This window comes from Stomoxys calcitrans, chromosome 2 (assembly GCF_963082655.1).
Source record: "Stomoxys calcitrans chromosome 2, idStoCalc2.1, whole genome shotgun sequence".
Lineage (NCBI taxonomy): Eukaryota > Metazoa > Arthropoda > Insecta > Diptera > Muscidae > Stomoxys > Stomoxys calcitrans.
Window position 1 is genome coordinate 29,808,872 of NC_081553.1, and position 14,925 is coordinate 29,823,796.

At 40.6% G+C, this 14,925-nt stretch overlaps 1 protein-coding gene across 1 annotated transcript in view; it reads left to right on the plus strand.

Moving 5' to 3' along the window:
- The window catches only part of LOC106082612 (uncharacterized), a 29,320-nt gene extending 14,757 nt beyond the window's left edge, over positions 1-14,563 (plus strand). The window contains exon 3 of the mRNA XM_013245231.2: positions 12,741-14,563. Coding sequence (XP_013100685.2) covers positions 12,741-14,351 — 1,611 coding nt within the window. The 3' untranslated portion in view covers positions 14,352-14,563. The remainder of the gene's footprint in view (positions 1-12,740) is intronic.
- The last annotated feature ends 362 nt before the right edge of the window (positions 14,564-14,925 follow it).

Consider the following 14,925-nt stretch of genomic DNA (forward strand, 5'->3'; position numbering starts at 1 on the left):
TCAATGAATGCAGTCCGATTCAAGTTTAAGCTCAATGATAAGGGGTCCTCCTTTTTATAGCCGAGTCCGAACGGCGTGACGCAGTGCGACACCTCTTTGGAGAAAAGTTTTACATGGCATAGTACCTCACAAATGTTGCCAGCATTAGGAGGGGAAAACCACCGCTGAAAATTTTTTCTGATGGTCTCGCCAGGATTCGAACCCAGGCGTTCAGCGTCATAGGCGGACATGCTAACCTCTGCGCTACGGTGGCCTCCACTATGTCTATATCCTACGCTTTCCACTTTCTTTTCTGGTCTAGAAGGAATAGACGTGCAGAATTTGTGCCGAAATTTATCCCAATCTACCTTTCTTCTGTTTAGACGAGGGACCACTACTGCAGTATTTTCTCCAAGGTTGAAATTAATATAACGATGACCAGAGAAGCTGTGGTCATCCAACACTTCCCAGTCGCATATTCTTCCAATTATATCTTCCGATACAAAGGTAATATCTAGTATCTCCTGCCGGTTCCTCGTGACAATCTCCAGATTGTTGCAACTTAAAAAATATTCAATAAGCAGCTCACTCCTTTCGTTGACATCCGAACTTCCCCATATCCGGTGATGTGCATTAGCATCACTTCCTACAATGAGGCTTTTTTTCTCTATAGAACCAGGCTTCAACCAGCGACTTAAGGTTTGAAGGCAACATCCCCGAATCGTGTGCCATATATAGGGAAGCCAGCCAGTAATGAGACTTGTTTCAAGGCTGGCTTCTACTAAATCTTCAGTGCTTAGCGACGGAAGAAGAAAAACCCGCAGACTACTCTTTGCAAGAATATAGGCTCTGTGTCTCCCATTTCCCATATCCTTGAGTAGTTTAAACCCAGGAATTCTTAGTCCGCGAACCATTCCTCCACCCACCCATGGTTCCGTGATAAGAACCACCTTAAATCCCCTTGCCATCAGGAGGACCTTTAGTGCCGGCCTTACAATGGTGGAGATTTATCTGTAGAAACCGGAGCATACTCAGGATTCAGAACTTCAACCACGGTTGTGTGAGTTTCGTCTTCTGATTCCATTAGGAGTTCATCCTCACAAGATTCGTTAGAACTTGTCATGATGAGCTTCCGTACGCATCCAGGTGCAGGTGGGAAAGCTGTGGAAGCACTCTTCCTCAGGAGACTAGACACTTGTGGTGTGGACGATTTTTCCTTAGATGCTGCACTTACTGCTGCTGTCGAAGAACTTTTTGAGTTCCGTGCCTCCCCGCTGGCGCACACTTTGAGCCCAGTCTAACTTTGTGACCCATCTGCATAGGGTTCCTGGAGAAGAGAAAAGTCAAATTCCTCTGTCATCAGAAGAATCTTAAAGGCCTTATCGTGGTGAAGATTTATCTGTAGAAAACGGACCATAGTCAGCATTCAGAATTTCCACCACTGCACAGTGGGATGGAACCAAAAAAAAAAAAAACTAGTTAAAAAATGTGCCGTGTGAGAACGGTTAGAGTTATCTCTTTGAAATTTGCAATGGCTAGAGCTGAGGTGTGATCGTGTCGCAAATTTTGGTCAATTTGATATTTCGAAAATTTGTTGGGGACCACAAACCAAGATGTGACGGTTTGTGGTCCGATTTCCAAAACCGATCACTCGTTTAGTCTATTGCAGTCCCTATAAACTTTTATTTTTGCCTGATTTGGCAGAAGTTTATACGTTAAGTACACATTTGTCACATCCCAAGCCCCGGGAAGCCTGAATTTTTATCCGATGAGGAAATTTGTACGTAGTGTTCTGTTACGGCTTCCAACAACTGGTGGTGGGTTTCCAAGATTCGACCTGGCCGAACTTAGAAAGTTTTTAATTGTTTACCCTTTGTTTTTATAACTTTCAACTAACTCGTCTGTGGCTCAATACCCCTATGAGTGCATAGAATTGTTTTCGCACTGTCGAAATTACAGGATTTTTTGTTATATTGGGTTGCCCAAAAAGTAATTGCGGATTTTTCATATAGTCGGCGTTGAGAAATTTTTTCACAGCTTGTGACTCTGTAATTGCATTCTTTCTTCTGTCAGTTATCAGCTGTTACTTTTAGCTTGCTTTAGAAAAAAGGTTCAACAAAAGTATATTTAATGTTTTTTTGTTTTGTTGATGGGCTTTTTTGGTCAGGTTGAGGATTTTTTAAATAAAACAAATCGTTTTCATTTTTTCTCTCGACGTTTCGTTGGTTATTTTTTCCAACTTCATCAGGACAGAGTTTATTGAAGTTCCTGTTTAAAGTATTCTTGTATAAAGTATATGTTTTGTATTGCTTAGTTTTTTCATTTAGACTTACGATTAATTTTACATCTTCGTTGAATTACTTATATTACTATAAAAACTGGACACCACGACACAGAAAATATAATAATATAAATAATTGCACTTTGAGGGAAGTATATAAAGTCTAAACTTATTACTAATATCACAGAACAGTCGTTTTCAAGTTATTGCAATGGAATACTGCAGCTTAGTGTTGTCTTTGTCTTCTTTGGTGTTTATCGACTCTTTAAGTCTTTGTTGAATCCGTAGGCTCTCTAATGTGTATCGCTTGTTCTCTATTTTCTCTCTGTCAAGTACTCTTACTGTCTTAAAGTTTGCCGCATGTCCGCTCTCTTTTATATGTTGTGCTAGTGCTGTCGATTGTCTCCCTTTTCTTATGTCGGCTTCGTGCTCAGCCAACCTAGTGCCTAGTGTGCGTCTGGTGGTTCCCACATATTTTTTGTTGCATTTTTCTTGTTGATCTCCATCACACGTAATTTCGTATACGACGTTGCTTAGTTTAAGTTTGTCTGTTTTGGTTGTTGTTCCTTTTTTCCTGAATATTTGGTTTAGAGTTTTGTTTGATTTATATGCTGTTGTTGAGTTTTCGTCAAGTATGATATTTCCCAAAGATGCGCGGTCGGTAAGCTTAGGGATGTACGGTACACTGTAAAATTTTTTCGTCGTTGATGCTTTTTCTTCATGGGGTCGTTTGGATCCGTTGGTGACGTCGCGAATTAAATTATTTATTAATGCCATTGGATAATTGTTCTGTTTTAAAATTTGTTGTATTTTATTTATGTTGTCTGCTTTGAAACGTTCATCGCTTAACAGTAGAACTTTGTGGATGAAGTTCTTGGCCGTATTAATTTTCGTGCTGTGTGGTTGCGTAGAGTTATAATTAATCATTCTTCCCGATGCTGTTGGTTTCGCGTACCAGTTTGTTATTAACGTATTTCCATTTCTTATTATCTTCATATCCAGGAACGGTAACTCTGCACGAGTTTCCTTTTCTATCGTAAATTTTAATTTGTTGTGATACGCGTTCATTAATTTCATTATCGTTGTTTCATCTTTTTTGTTTATCACCGCGAACAGGTCGTCTACATACTTCACTATAAATTTTACCGTTATGTTCATACTCTGCAGTTCGTCCATTACGTCGTCCAAAAGGGTGTCAAGTACAATATCCGCAATCGTTGGTGAGAGTGGGTATTTGATAAAAGTTCATTTGATTAAAGTTCATGTTCATAAATGCATTGACTTTCTTTTAAATAATCCGCAATTACTTTTTGGGCAACCCAATATATCCTCAATATGAGTTCTTTTTTGCCTTATTCTATTTTTCCTGCCCACATTTGTTGTGTTTATTAACAAACTGACCTAAGACAAGCCACTTTCGTGTTCTCGCATTGACCCATTTGTTCTACCGCCCCAAAATGTACAAAAAATGTCTCTGTTGCATGTTGTTGTTGCTGTTGTTTAAGCAAGTGGCATGTTTTGCTTTTAGCAAATTTTGAGACTTGTTGTCATATCCCATGTGCTGCGCCTGCATGTCATCATTATACACAGAAAAAGAGCTTTCGCATTCAGTGTTGTTCCCCCTCAAAAAAAGAAAAAACACACAAAAATTCCCCATATGAGTGATTTATAGATTGAAACATATGTGTTGCAAGCATTCGGTGTCATTGTCGACAATAAGCCAACCAACCAAACCGCCAGCCAAACAAACAGCCATCTCGTACTAGCACTCACATGTGATGGCGCAACACACTATTGTTGAGGAGTTGGCCCCCAAACGACATGAGGCTCAAACTATTATTCGACCAGAGCAGAGCTGAATGGCATTGAGTATAGCGAACAACGAGCTTAGTTTTTGTTGATGCCCTTAAATCCATAAAGTACCCTCTATGAAAGCCCATTTTACCAGCAACACAAGGACTGGAAAAGCGCATAAAAAGTAAAAGAAGGTTTTAGATTAGGTTTTGGTGGTCGATTATGATGGCTGGGGTACAGGGAGCAAAAAAATTATAAAATTGTTTGGGAAAAATTTAGGATTTATTATGCTATTGGAGATATATCATGTAATGGTTCGATTCGGACCATAAGTGAATTGAATGATGGGAGATCCTTTTTAAAGCGTTCTGGATGGTGCAACAGTAGGAACTAGAAGGCATCTTCCTTCTTCTGTTCCTGTGGTTTCACAATGAACGAAAATGTTCAAGTGAGTCCGATGGTAGACTGCCACTTAAACCTAACCTAACCTAAGGGCGTTCGAACAACCAAGCGCCTTGAAATTTTGCATACGATCATACCTCAGCTCTAACCATTGCAAATTTCGAACGGATATCTCTACACGTTCTTAAACGGCATTTTTTTTTAAATTTTTTTGGTTCTATCCCACTGTGCCACCACCGTGCCACCGGTTCTATCCCACTGGAGGCCACCGTAGCGCAGAGGTTAGCATGTCCGCCTATGACGCTGAACGCCTGGGTTCGAATCCTGACGAGACCATCAAAAAAAAATGTTCAGCGGTAGTTTCCCCTCCTAATGCTGGCAACATTTGTGAGGTACTATGCCATGTAAAACTTCTCTCTAAAGAGGTGTCGCACTGCAGCACGCCGTTCGGACTCGGCTACAAAAAAAGGAGGCCCCTTATCATTGAGCCTAAAATTGAATCGGACTGCACTCATTGATATGTGAGAAGTTTGCCCCTGTTCCTTAGTAGAATGTTCGTGGGCAAAATTTGCATTGCATATCCCACTGTGCAGTGGTGGAAATTCGGACTAAAAATTCTTGGTTTTAAACTACTCAAGGGTACGGGAATGGGAGACATAGAGCCTGTATTCTTGCAAAGAGTAGTCTAAATGTTTTTCTTCTTCTGTCGCTAAGCACTGAAGTGAGGTATACAGAATTACTAAGTCTCATTACTGACTGGCTATCTAAGGTATGACACACGATTCAGAGATGCCGTCTTCAAGCCTTAAGTTGCTTGTTGAAGCCGCTTCTGCAGGGAAAAAGAGCCTCATTGTGGGAAGCTATGCTAATGCACATCACCAAATATGGGCAAGTTTATACATCCACAAAAAGGATTTTCTTATTCGAGGCTACTTTTTTAGTATTTAGAGCGCACAACACGTAGATTTCTGGCATAGGTGTATGTCCATGGTGCCATGGGGCGGATTAATATCCGCAGCCTCTGTTCAAGCCAACTTAACCCAATCTAAGAGCGTAAACTTCATTTCTCTTTATTATACCTATCACCATAGGATGGGGGTATACTAATCGAGTCATTCTGTTTGTAACACCTAGAAATAGTCGTCTATGAGCCCATCAGTAATATATATTCTTGATCGTCTCGACGTTTTGAGTCAATGTAGCCATGTCCGTCAGACCGTCCTCAGTAGTCATTGGGTAATATTTCAGTCCATACCCCATAGAATTGCGCCTTGTAGGGGCTCAAGAAGCATAATCGGGAGATCGGTTTTATGGGAACTGTATTAGGCTATAGATCTATTAAGACCATATTGGACATGTATGTTGAAGGTTATGGGAGAAGCAGTTGTTCAAAAATTTCCCCAAAATCGGAGATTTGCGCCCTCTAGAGGCTTAAGAAGCCAAAATCCCAGATCGGTTTACATGGCAGCTATAACAGGCTAAGGACCGCTTTTAGCCATACCTGGTACAGTTGTTGGAAGTAAAAATAAACAAAATCATGCAAAATTTCAGCCAAATCGGATGAGAATTGCGCCCTCTTGTGGCTCAAGAAGTCAATATCCAATATCGGTATATATGGTAGCTATATCAGGTTACAGATCGATTTGAACTATAATTAGCATAGTTGTTGGCAATCATAACAAACAACTTTATGCAAAAATTCAGCCAAATCTGATGAAAATTGCGCCCTCTAGTGGCTCAAGAAGTCATGATCCCAGATCGGTCAATGTGGCAGCTACATCAGGTTATCGACCGATTTGAGCCATACTTGGCATAGTTGTTGAAAGTCATAACAAAACACCTCATTCAAAATTTCAGTCAAATCGAATGAGAATTGCGCCCTCTAGTGGGCCAAGAAGTTAAGATCCCAGCAATATCGGATTTCAGCAATATCGGATACAAATTGCGCCCTCTATTGGCTCAAGAAGTCATGACCCAGACATGGCAGCTATATCAGGTTATGGACTGATTTAAACCATACTTGGCACAGTTGTTGGAAGTAAAAACAAATGAGATCATTAAATATTTCATCCAAATCGGATACAAATTGCGCCCTCTATTGGCTGAAGAAGTCATGACCCAGATATGGCAGCTATATCAGGCCATGGACCGATTTTAGCCATACTTGGTACAGTTGTTGGAGGTAAAAACAAATGAGATCATTAAAAATTTCATCCAAATCGGATACAAATTGCGCCCTCTAGTGGCTCAAGAAGTCATGATCCCAGATCGATTTGCACCATACTTAGCACAGTTATTGAAAGCCATAACAAAACACCTCATTCAATATTTCAGCCAAATCTGATGAGAATTGCGCCCTCTAGTGGCCAAAGAAGTTAAGATCCCAGATCGGTTTATATGGCAGCTATATCAGGTTATGAACCGAATTTAATCCATACTTGGCACAGTTGTTGGAAGTAAAAACAAATGAGATCATTAAAAATTTCAGCCAAATCGGATACAAATTGCGTCCTCTGCTGGCTCAAGAAGTCATGATCCCAGATCGGTTCATATGGCAGCCATATCAGGTTATGGACCGATTTCCACCATACTTAACACAGTTATTGAAAGTCATAATAAAACACCTCATTCAAAATTTCAGCCAAATCGGATGAGAATTGCGCCCTCTAGTGGCCCAAGAAGTTAAGATCCCATATCACCGGTTTATATGGCAGTTATGAACCGATCTAAACCATACTTGGCACAGTAGTTGGAAGTAATAACAAATAAGATCATGCACAATTTTAGCCAAATCGGATACAAATTGCGTCCTCTGCTGGCTCATGAAGTCAAGATCCAAGATCGGTATATAAGGCAGCTATATCAGGTTATAGACCGATTTGCACCGTACTTAACACAGTTATTGAAAGTCATAATAAAACACCTCATGCAAAATTTCAGCCCAATCGGATAAGAATTGCGCCCTCTAGTGGCCTAACAAGTTAAGATCCCAGATCGATTTATATGGCAGCTATATCAGGTTATGAACCGATTTAAACCATACGTAGCACAATTATTGCAAGTGATACCAAAACACAACGTGCAAAATTTCAGCCAAATCGGGTAAGAATTGCGCCCTCTAGTGGCTCAAGAAGTCAAGACCCCAGATCGGTTTATATGGCAGCAATACCAAAACATGGACCGATTTGGCCCATTTACTATCCCAACCGACCTACACTAATAAGAAGTATTTGTGCAAAATTTCAAGCGCCTAGCTTTACTCCTTCGAATGTTAACGTACTTTTGACAGACGGACGGACGGACAGACAGACAGACAGACGGACGGACGGACAGACGAACGGACAGACGGACGGACAGACGGACGGACGGACAGACGGACGGCCATGGCTAGATCGACTTTAAATGTTATGAAGATCAAGCTTATGGGGTCTTGAAAGCATATTTCGAGGTGTTACAAACGGAATGACGAAATTAGTATACCCCCATCCTATGGTAGAGGGTATAAAACAATGTCATTGTCAGATATATAATTTTATTTTGCTAAAATCTTTTAAATTTTTCTCTCTTCATTATTGACTATCAAAAATATTCAAAAACTCTCTCTTTTCTCTCTTATATTTATTATATATTGTCAATGTTCAACATTTAATTTTTTTTACCAAAAATTTCTCCCAGTGTTTTATCCCACCAAATACACATGTCATTTGAAATGGCTTTTTTTTTGGAGGTGGCTCAATTTTTTCTGGTTTCATGTCTGCATGAATACATCACAGGTCTCGCAGGCGAATACTGCAACATTTGACATTTATAAAGCTTTCACTACACAGATATTAAGTTAGATGCCGCTGCTCTCGGTAATAAGCCGCCTACATTGCTACCTCATACGATGAATGAATGGCCTGCCTGTACATGTACACCCAGTATCAAAGAAAGAGAGGGAGAGAGAGGGAGAGAGAGAGTGGTTCGTTTTAGAGGTTTTTGGTTATGCTTTGTAAGGCATGTACGAGTATCTATACATATTTATGTCCGTTGGCGGTCTAAATAACGGTAGCTTATGTTGAGCGAAAGAGTTTAAATGTTAATGAAGGGCTTATTTTTCGTTGAAAAGGAAATCGGCAGACATGCATATATGGCAATGTAGAGGCAATCACTTTAGACTCATACACGTTTCGATTTCAAGTGATTGGGAGGGTGAACCGTTTGGATGGCTTTTAATCGATTTTGAAGAAGACTGGTTTAAGGAGGAATATTTGTTAAAGGCAAAATTCATCTAATGCACTCAGAAATGCTTAAAAATTGTCTTTGCATTACTTACCGCATTTTTAGATGTTAGGAAAATATTGTGGCGACAAGTTTTGCCTCGTGTATTAGGGTTTAACTAGCTGGGCAAGCGTCCGCCCGAGCCGAATAGAGAACGCGAATTTAGATTTTAGTTTTCACAATTTGCTTACTGAGGTTACAATAGGGCTTGCAGCATTGTGGAACGGTCGGTAGGTTAGGTTGACAAAGAGGTTGCGGATATTAATCCGCCCCATGCCACTATGGACATACACTTAAGCCAGTAATCGGTTTGTTGTTTTCTCTAAATATTGGGTTGCCCAAATAGTAATTGCGGATTTTTCATATAGTCGGCGTTGACAAATTTGTTCACAGCTTGTGACTCTGTAATTGCATTCTTTCTTCTGTCAGTTATCAGCTATTACTTTTAGCTTGCTTTAGAAAAAGTGTAAAAAAAATAGATTTGTTTAAAGTTCATTCTAAGTTTTATTAAAAATGCATTTACTTTCTTTTAAAAAATGCGCAATTACTTTTTGGGCAACGCAATACTAAAAAGGTAACCTCGAAAGAGAAACTCTAAGTTAGGAATTCCATGCTACTTACAAAAACCTTAATTGTTTTCCATGCCACGCGCCTAAGTTGGTTCATATCTGATATTGTGTCCCCACCTATGTATCGATGTCTTTTAGCCGCGAAAGCCGGTTAATAACATAGGAAATGCTCCGACGCCTCATCATCTTCCCCCCATTGCTCTACACATGCTATCGCTTGCCGCACCGATTTTCTATAAGGGAGCTAGTAGTCCTATAGGTCCCGTTATGATACCAAAAGCTATAATGACCTCATTCTTACTTCCTTTCAGTAATAGCCTCATCCTCTCACGATCTGGATCTCCCCATAGGATTTTCGCCGTCCTACTGACTGTTTCGCTGTTCCATAAGGATGCATGCGCATTCGTCGCCCACTCCCTTAACTCGAACTGCGTCGACCCGATAGGCTACGGGGTAACCAAGTTTATTGACGGCAGTTCTCTGGCCTTCACCACCAAATCGTCTGCCCTTTCATTCCCCATTACTCCGTTATGGGCCGGCATCCAAACGATGCGAATTGTGCCATTATCAGAGGAGGCGTTAATTTCCTTGTTCGTGATCTTACCATCCTGCTTATTATTGCCCTTATGGCCATTTTACTATCCGTAAAGATGTTCGCACTCGGCGTTCTCGCATTACCACCTCCCGCATTTCGTGATCGGTTCCTCGGTCGGTAGAATGACGAAAGTTCTATGGAGATATCCGGGATCTTCTTCATTCATTCTGATAACATGACCTAACCAACGCAAACGTTGTATTTTGATGCGTTTAAGTATGCTATCGTCGTATACAGTTCGTGGTTCATATGACGCCTATATTCTTCATTAACTTAAACTATTGGGTTGCCCAAAAAGTAAATGCGGATTTTTTAAAAGAAAGTAACTGCATTTTTAATAAAGCTTAGAATGAACTTTAATCAAATATACTTTTTTTACACTTTTTTTCTAAAGCAAGCTAAAAGTAACAGCTGATAACTGACAAAAGAAAGAATGCAATTACAGAGCCACAAGCTGTGAAAAAATTTTGTCAACGCCGACTATATGAGAAATCCGCAATTACTTTTTGGGCAACCCAATAGTTCATTTATATTACGAAGGATTTTTTCTCTCAAACACTCCAAGTACTGCTTCATCTGCTTTCGCAAGTACCCATGCTTCGATGCCATATAAAAGCACGGGTAGTATTAGGTTAGTTTGAAAAGAAGGTGCAAATATTAATCGGCCCCATGCCACTATGGACATAGACCAAAGCCAGTAATCGGTTTGTTGTGCGCTCATTTAACGACAGCAGTTCTCTGGCCTTCACTGCCAAATCGTCTGCCCTTTTATTCTCCCTTACTCCGTTATGGCCCGGCACACAAACGATGCGGATTGTGCCATCCTCAGAAAAGGCGTTAATCTCCTTCTTTCACTGCAACACTGTTTGTGACCTTACCTTCCTGGTTGTTTTTGCCCTTATGGCCCGTAAAAATGTTCACATTCGATGTCCTAGCGTTAGAGCTAGGACACCGAGTAAACTATCCTCGGATTCGGGCCCCATTTCGCGCCTGAGGCCCACCTTCATAGTGTCCAACATCTGTGAGCCTTCTCAGCACGCTCCTGAATGGGACACTTCTATGCCTACCTATGCATTTGACCTTGTCAAATATCGAAATCTGTCGAAGGCAGTTTTGAAGTCCAGGAAAAGATGGTAGGTGTTGATTTGTCCTTCTTGCGTCTTTACCAGGAGTTAGCGCCGTGTAAATATCTGGTCTATGGTAGATTTACCAGGTCTAAAACCACACTGATAGGCCTCAATTATTCAGTTGACTTTGGACATTAGTTTTTCACAAGAACTTACCTAGCACAGCGCTTAAGATTTTAGGGTAACTATTCATTGTCGAGACCCTGAATGCACACTGACTGATGAATGAGCCCTGTGGGCAAAAACCTGGTACGTAACTTCACACTCCGACCGTCTGTCTTTCAGTCGATCCTTCTCTCCGTCCTCCCTTCCGTACGTCCGTCCGTCCTTCCATCCATTCGCCCTTCCATTCGTCCGTCCTTCCGTCCGACTTTCCATCCGTCCGACTTTCCATCCGTCCGTCCTTCCGTCCGTCCTTCCGTCCTTCCTTCCTTCCGTCCTTCCTTCCTTCCTTCCGTCCGTCCGTCCGTCTGTCCTTCCTTTCGTCCTTCCGTACGTCCGTCTGTCGAAACCGCGCTAACTTTCGAAGTAGTAGAGTTAGGCACTTTAAATTTTGCACAGTGTAGGTGACTTCGAATTGCAAGTGGGACATATCGGTCGATGTTTTGATAAAGCTGCCATATAAACCAGTCTTGGATATTGACTTCTTGTGCCACTAGAGGGCGCAATTCTTATCCGATTTGGCTGACATTTTGCATAAGAGTTTTGTTATAATAACTGTGCTAAGTATGGTACAGGCACTTCAAATTTTGTACAGTGTAGGTGAGTTCGAATTGTAAGTGGGACATATCGATCGATGTTTTTATAAAGCTGCCATATAAACCAGTCTTGGATATTGACTTCTTGAGCCTCTAGAGGGCGCAATTCTTATCCGATGACATTTTGAGTAAGTGTTTTGTTATAATGGCTGTGCTAAGTATGGTACAAATCGGTTCATAACCTGATATAGCTGCCATATAAACCCACCTCGGATCTTGACTTCTTGAGCCACTAGAGGGCGTAATTCCCATCCGATTTGCCCACAATTTTGCATGAAGTGTTTTGCTAAGACTTCCAACAAATGCACTAAGCATGGTCAAAATCGGTCTATAACCTGATATAGCTGCCATATAAATCGATCTGGGATCTTGACTTCTTAGACCTCTAGGGGGCGTAATTACAATATTATCCGATTTGGTTGAAATTTATTATGAGGTGTTTTGTTACGCCTTAACTTCTTAGGCCTCTAGAGGGCGTAATTCTTATCCGATTTTGCTGAAATTTTGCTTGAAGTGTTTTGTTATGACTTCCAAAAGACTGTGTTTCTCCCGTGACCTTTAACATACGTGTCCAATATGGTCTGAATCGATCTACATCCTGATACAGCTCCCATATGAACCGATCTCCCGATTATGTTTCTTGAGCGCAATTCTTAACCGAATGGACTGAAATATAACCCAGTGACTTCTAGTATGGTCTTCAACATACAATTCATTTATGGTCCGAATCGGACTATAACTTGATATAGCTTCAATAGTATAGCAATTCTTATCTGTTATCCTTTGATTGCCTAAAAAGAGATACCGCGCAAAGAACTCGACAAATGCGATGCATGGTGAAGGGTATATGAGATTCGGTGCGGCTGAACTTATCTTTCTTTACTCTGTTTTCTAGTGTTTAATTCCTTCAACTTCTCTTTCCCTTCTTTCAATTAATTTTCTCTTTCTCATTTTTCTTCTTTTCACTCATTACAGAAACCCTATGCCTGCCAATCGCCTGGATGCACAAAACGTTACACCGATCCCTCCAGTCTGCGTAAACATGTCAAAAATCATGACCTACGCAATGCCAATGGGCATTTGGGACGACGAAAATCATCATCGAATGCAGCCACAAATGGTCAGGGTGGCTCTAAGAAAGGTAACGCAGGCAAAACTCGTCGTCACTCCGAATCATCATTGTTGCAGGCCAAAGGTGGCAACGGCGGTCTCGGCAAGAATAAAATGTCACAACAATCATTAACACCATCATCAGCCTCATCCGCCACAACATTGACAAAGTCAGCAATGCTGATGGCTAATATCAATAGACCAGCCTTGCCTCTGAGCATAGGAGTGGGCGATGGCAATGGCTGTGGCCAGCAACAAAAGCCAAGAAGCATTAACTGCAGTGAAATATCATCCCTGCTAATGGTCAATAACAATTATGAGAATAAACAAAATGTTGTTGGCATGTACCAGCAACGGCAACAGCAGCAACAAAGCTCTGTGGCCCCAACGCAATTACCATTGGCCACATCGGCAGCTAATCGCAATTCAATGAACTTTAATGAGTTGTCCAATTGCATTGTTACCATTGAGCAACATAACAATCATGATGCTGTTGCTGCTGCTGCTGCTGCAGCATCCTCCAATATCATCGATGTGGATGTGAATGTAAATGTTTCGGGCATCATCACCACCACCACATATAATGTAGTGGGTTCCTCGTTGTCGTTGGGGACGGAACGCCGCAATAGCAGTGACAGTGTGATTAGCAACAGCAGCAATGGCAGCCATACAAGTATCAATCACATGAATGATTTTCAGCAAATGTTGATGTTGCAGCAAGCAACTTCAACGACGCCCATGGGCAATGAACACCACCACCAGCAACAGCAGCAGCAACAACAACAAGCAAATGTGGTTGTCAGTGGTGAGACTGCTACTCCTACTGCATCACAAACCTTAACATGTGATATGTCACAGGCCAACAATTGTGGCAGCAGCCGCAGCAACAACAGAAACAATGTCATTACCACAAATTCGATTAGTGTTTTAGGTCGCAGCAGCAATGGTGAGGCAGCCAGAGCTACTCCAAACTCCAATGCTGCCGTTGATGATGAGTCCAGTGAATTTGTCTCATTCGAGTATGTTAAAAAGCTGCTTTCCGAAACATTCGATTGCATGGATGAGGACAATAATTGTGAACACCATGCCAATGGAACAAACTCCAACAACTCCGGCTCCAAGATGGGCAAAACATCAACAAATGTTGCCACATCATTAACAACAGCTGGTGGCAGTGGTGGTTGTGTTGTTATTGGTGATGTTACTACACCAGTGGCCACCATTGGGGCCAGTATTGTTGTCATTAGTGCGGATAAACCAAAGCCCACAACAATTACAACAGCATCAACATCAGCTACGGCCGCTGTAGCGGCAACAGTCAATGAAATTGCTTCCACTAATGTCAGCAATGAGCATTTACATAATGAGTCGTCGTCGTCGTCGTCGTCGTCCTCATCAACGTTGTCCACCGTTGAGGATGATGATGAGGAATTTGCCAAACACTTTGATATGGAATATTTGCAAAGTTTTATGTAAATTATTCAGTAAAAAAGCGTCACGTTTCCAAAAAAGCCCAACCAAATTATAATGTAAATATTTTGCCAAAATTATATTTTAAGAAAAGTAATATCAACTAGGATTAAGGAATATTTTGGACAAAAAAAAAAAAAACCAAAGACAACAGCAAACATCCAAAGACCTTAAGGTATTTTATAGAGAGATAGTTCGAAACAAAAGTAAAAACTGGAAATTCTCATATATAAAAAGAAAAAATTGTAAATATTTATTTTAAAATTTTTTTTTTTTGAATTTTTTTTTTAAAATCAAAAAAGTATTTTTATAATTTTTTTTTTATTAAAAAAAAAAGTTTTTATTATTTTTTTTATTTAAAAATATTTTTATTATTTTTTTATTAAAAAAATTGTCAAGACTGCGAGTTAATGTTTAAAATGTGATTTATTGATATAAATGTATGTGTTTATTAAAATACAAGAAATAATGAAATTCAGTAATACACGACACGTCTTCTCTCATTCGCGGCTCAATGACAACTGTCAACCGTCGTTGACAACTCGGCCTCGCCTGACTCCTCGTCGACCCTAGACGGATG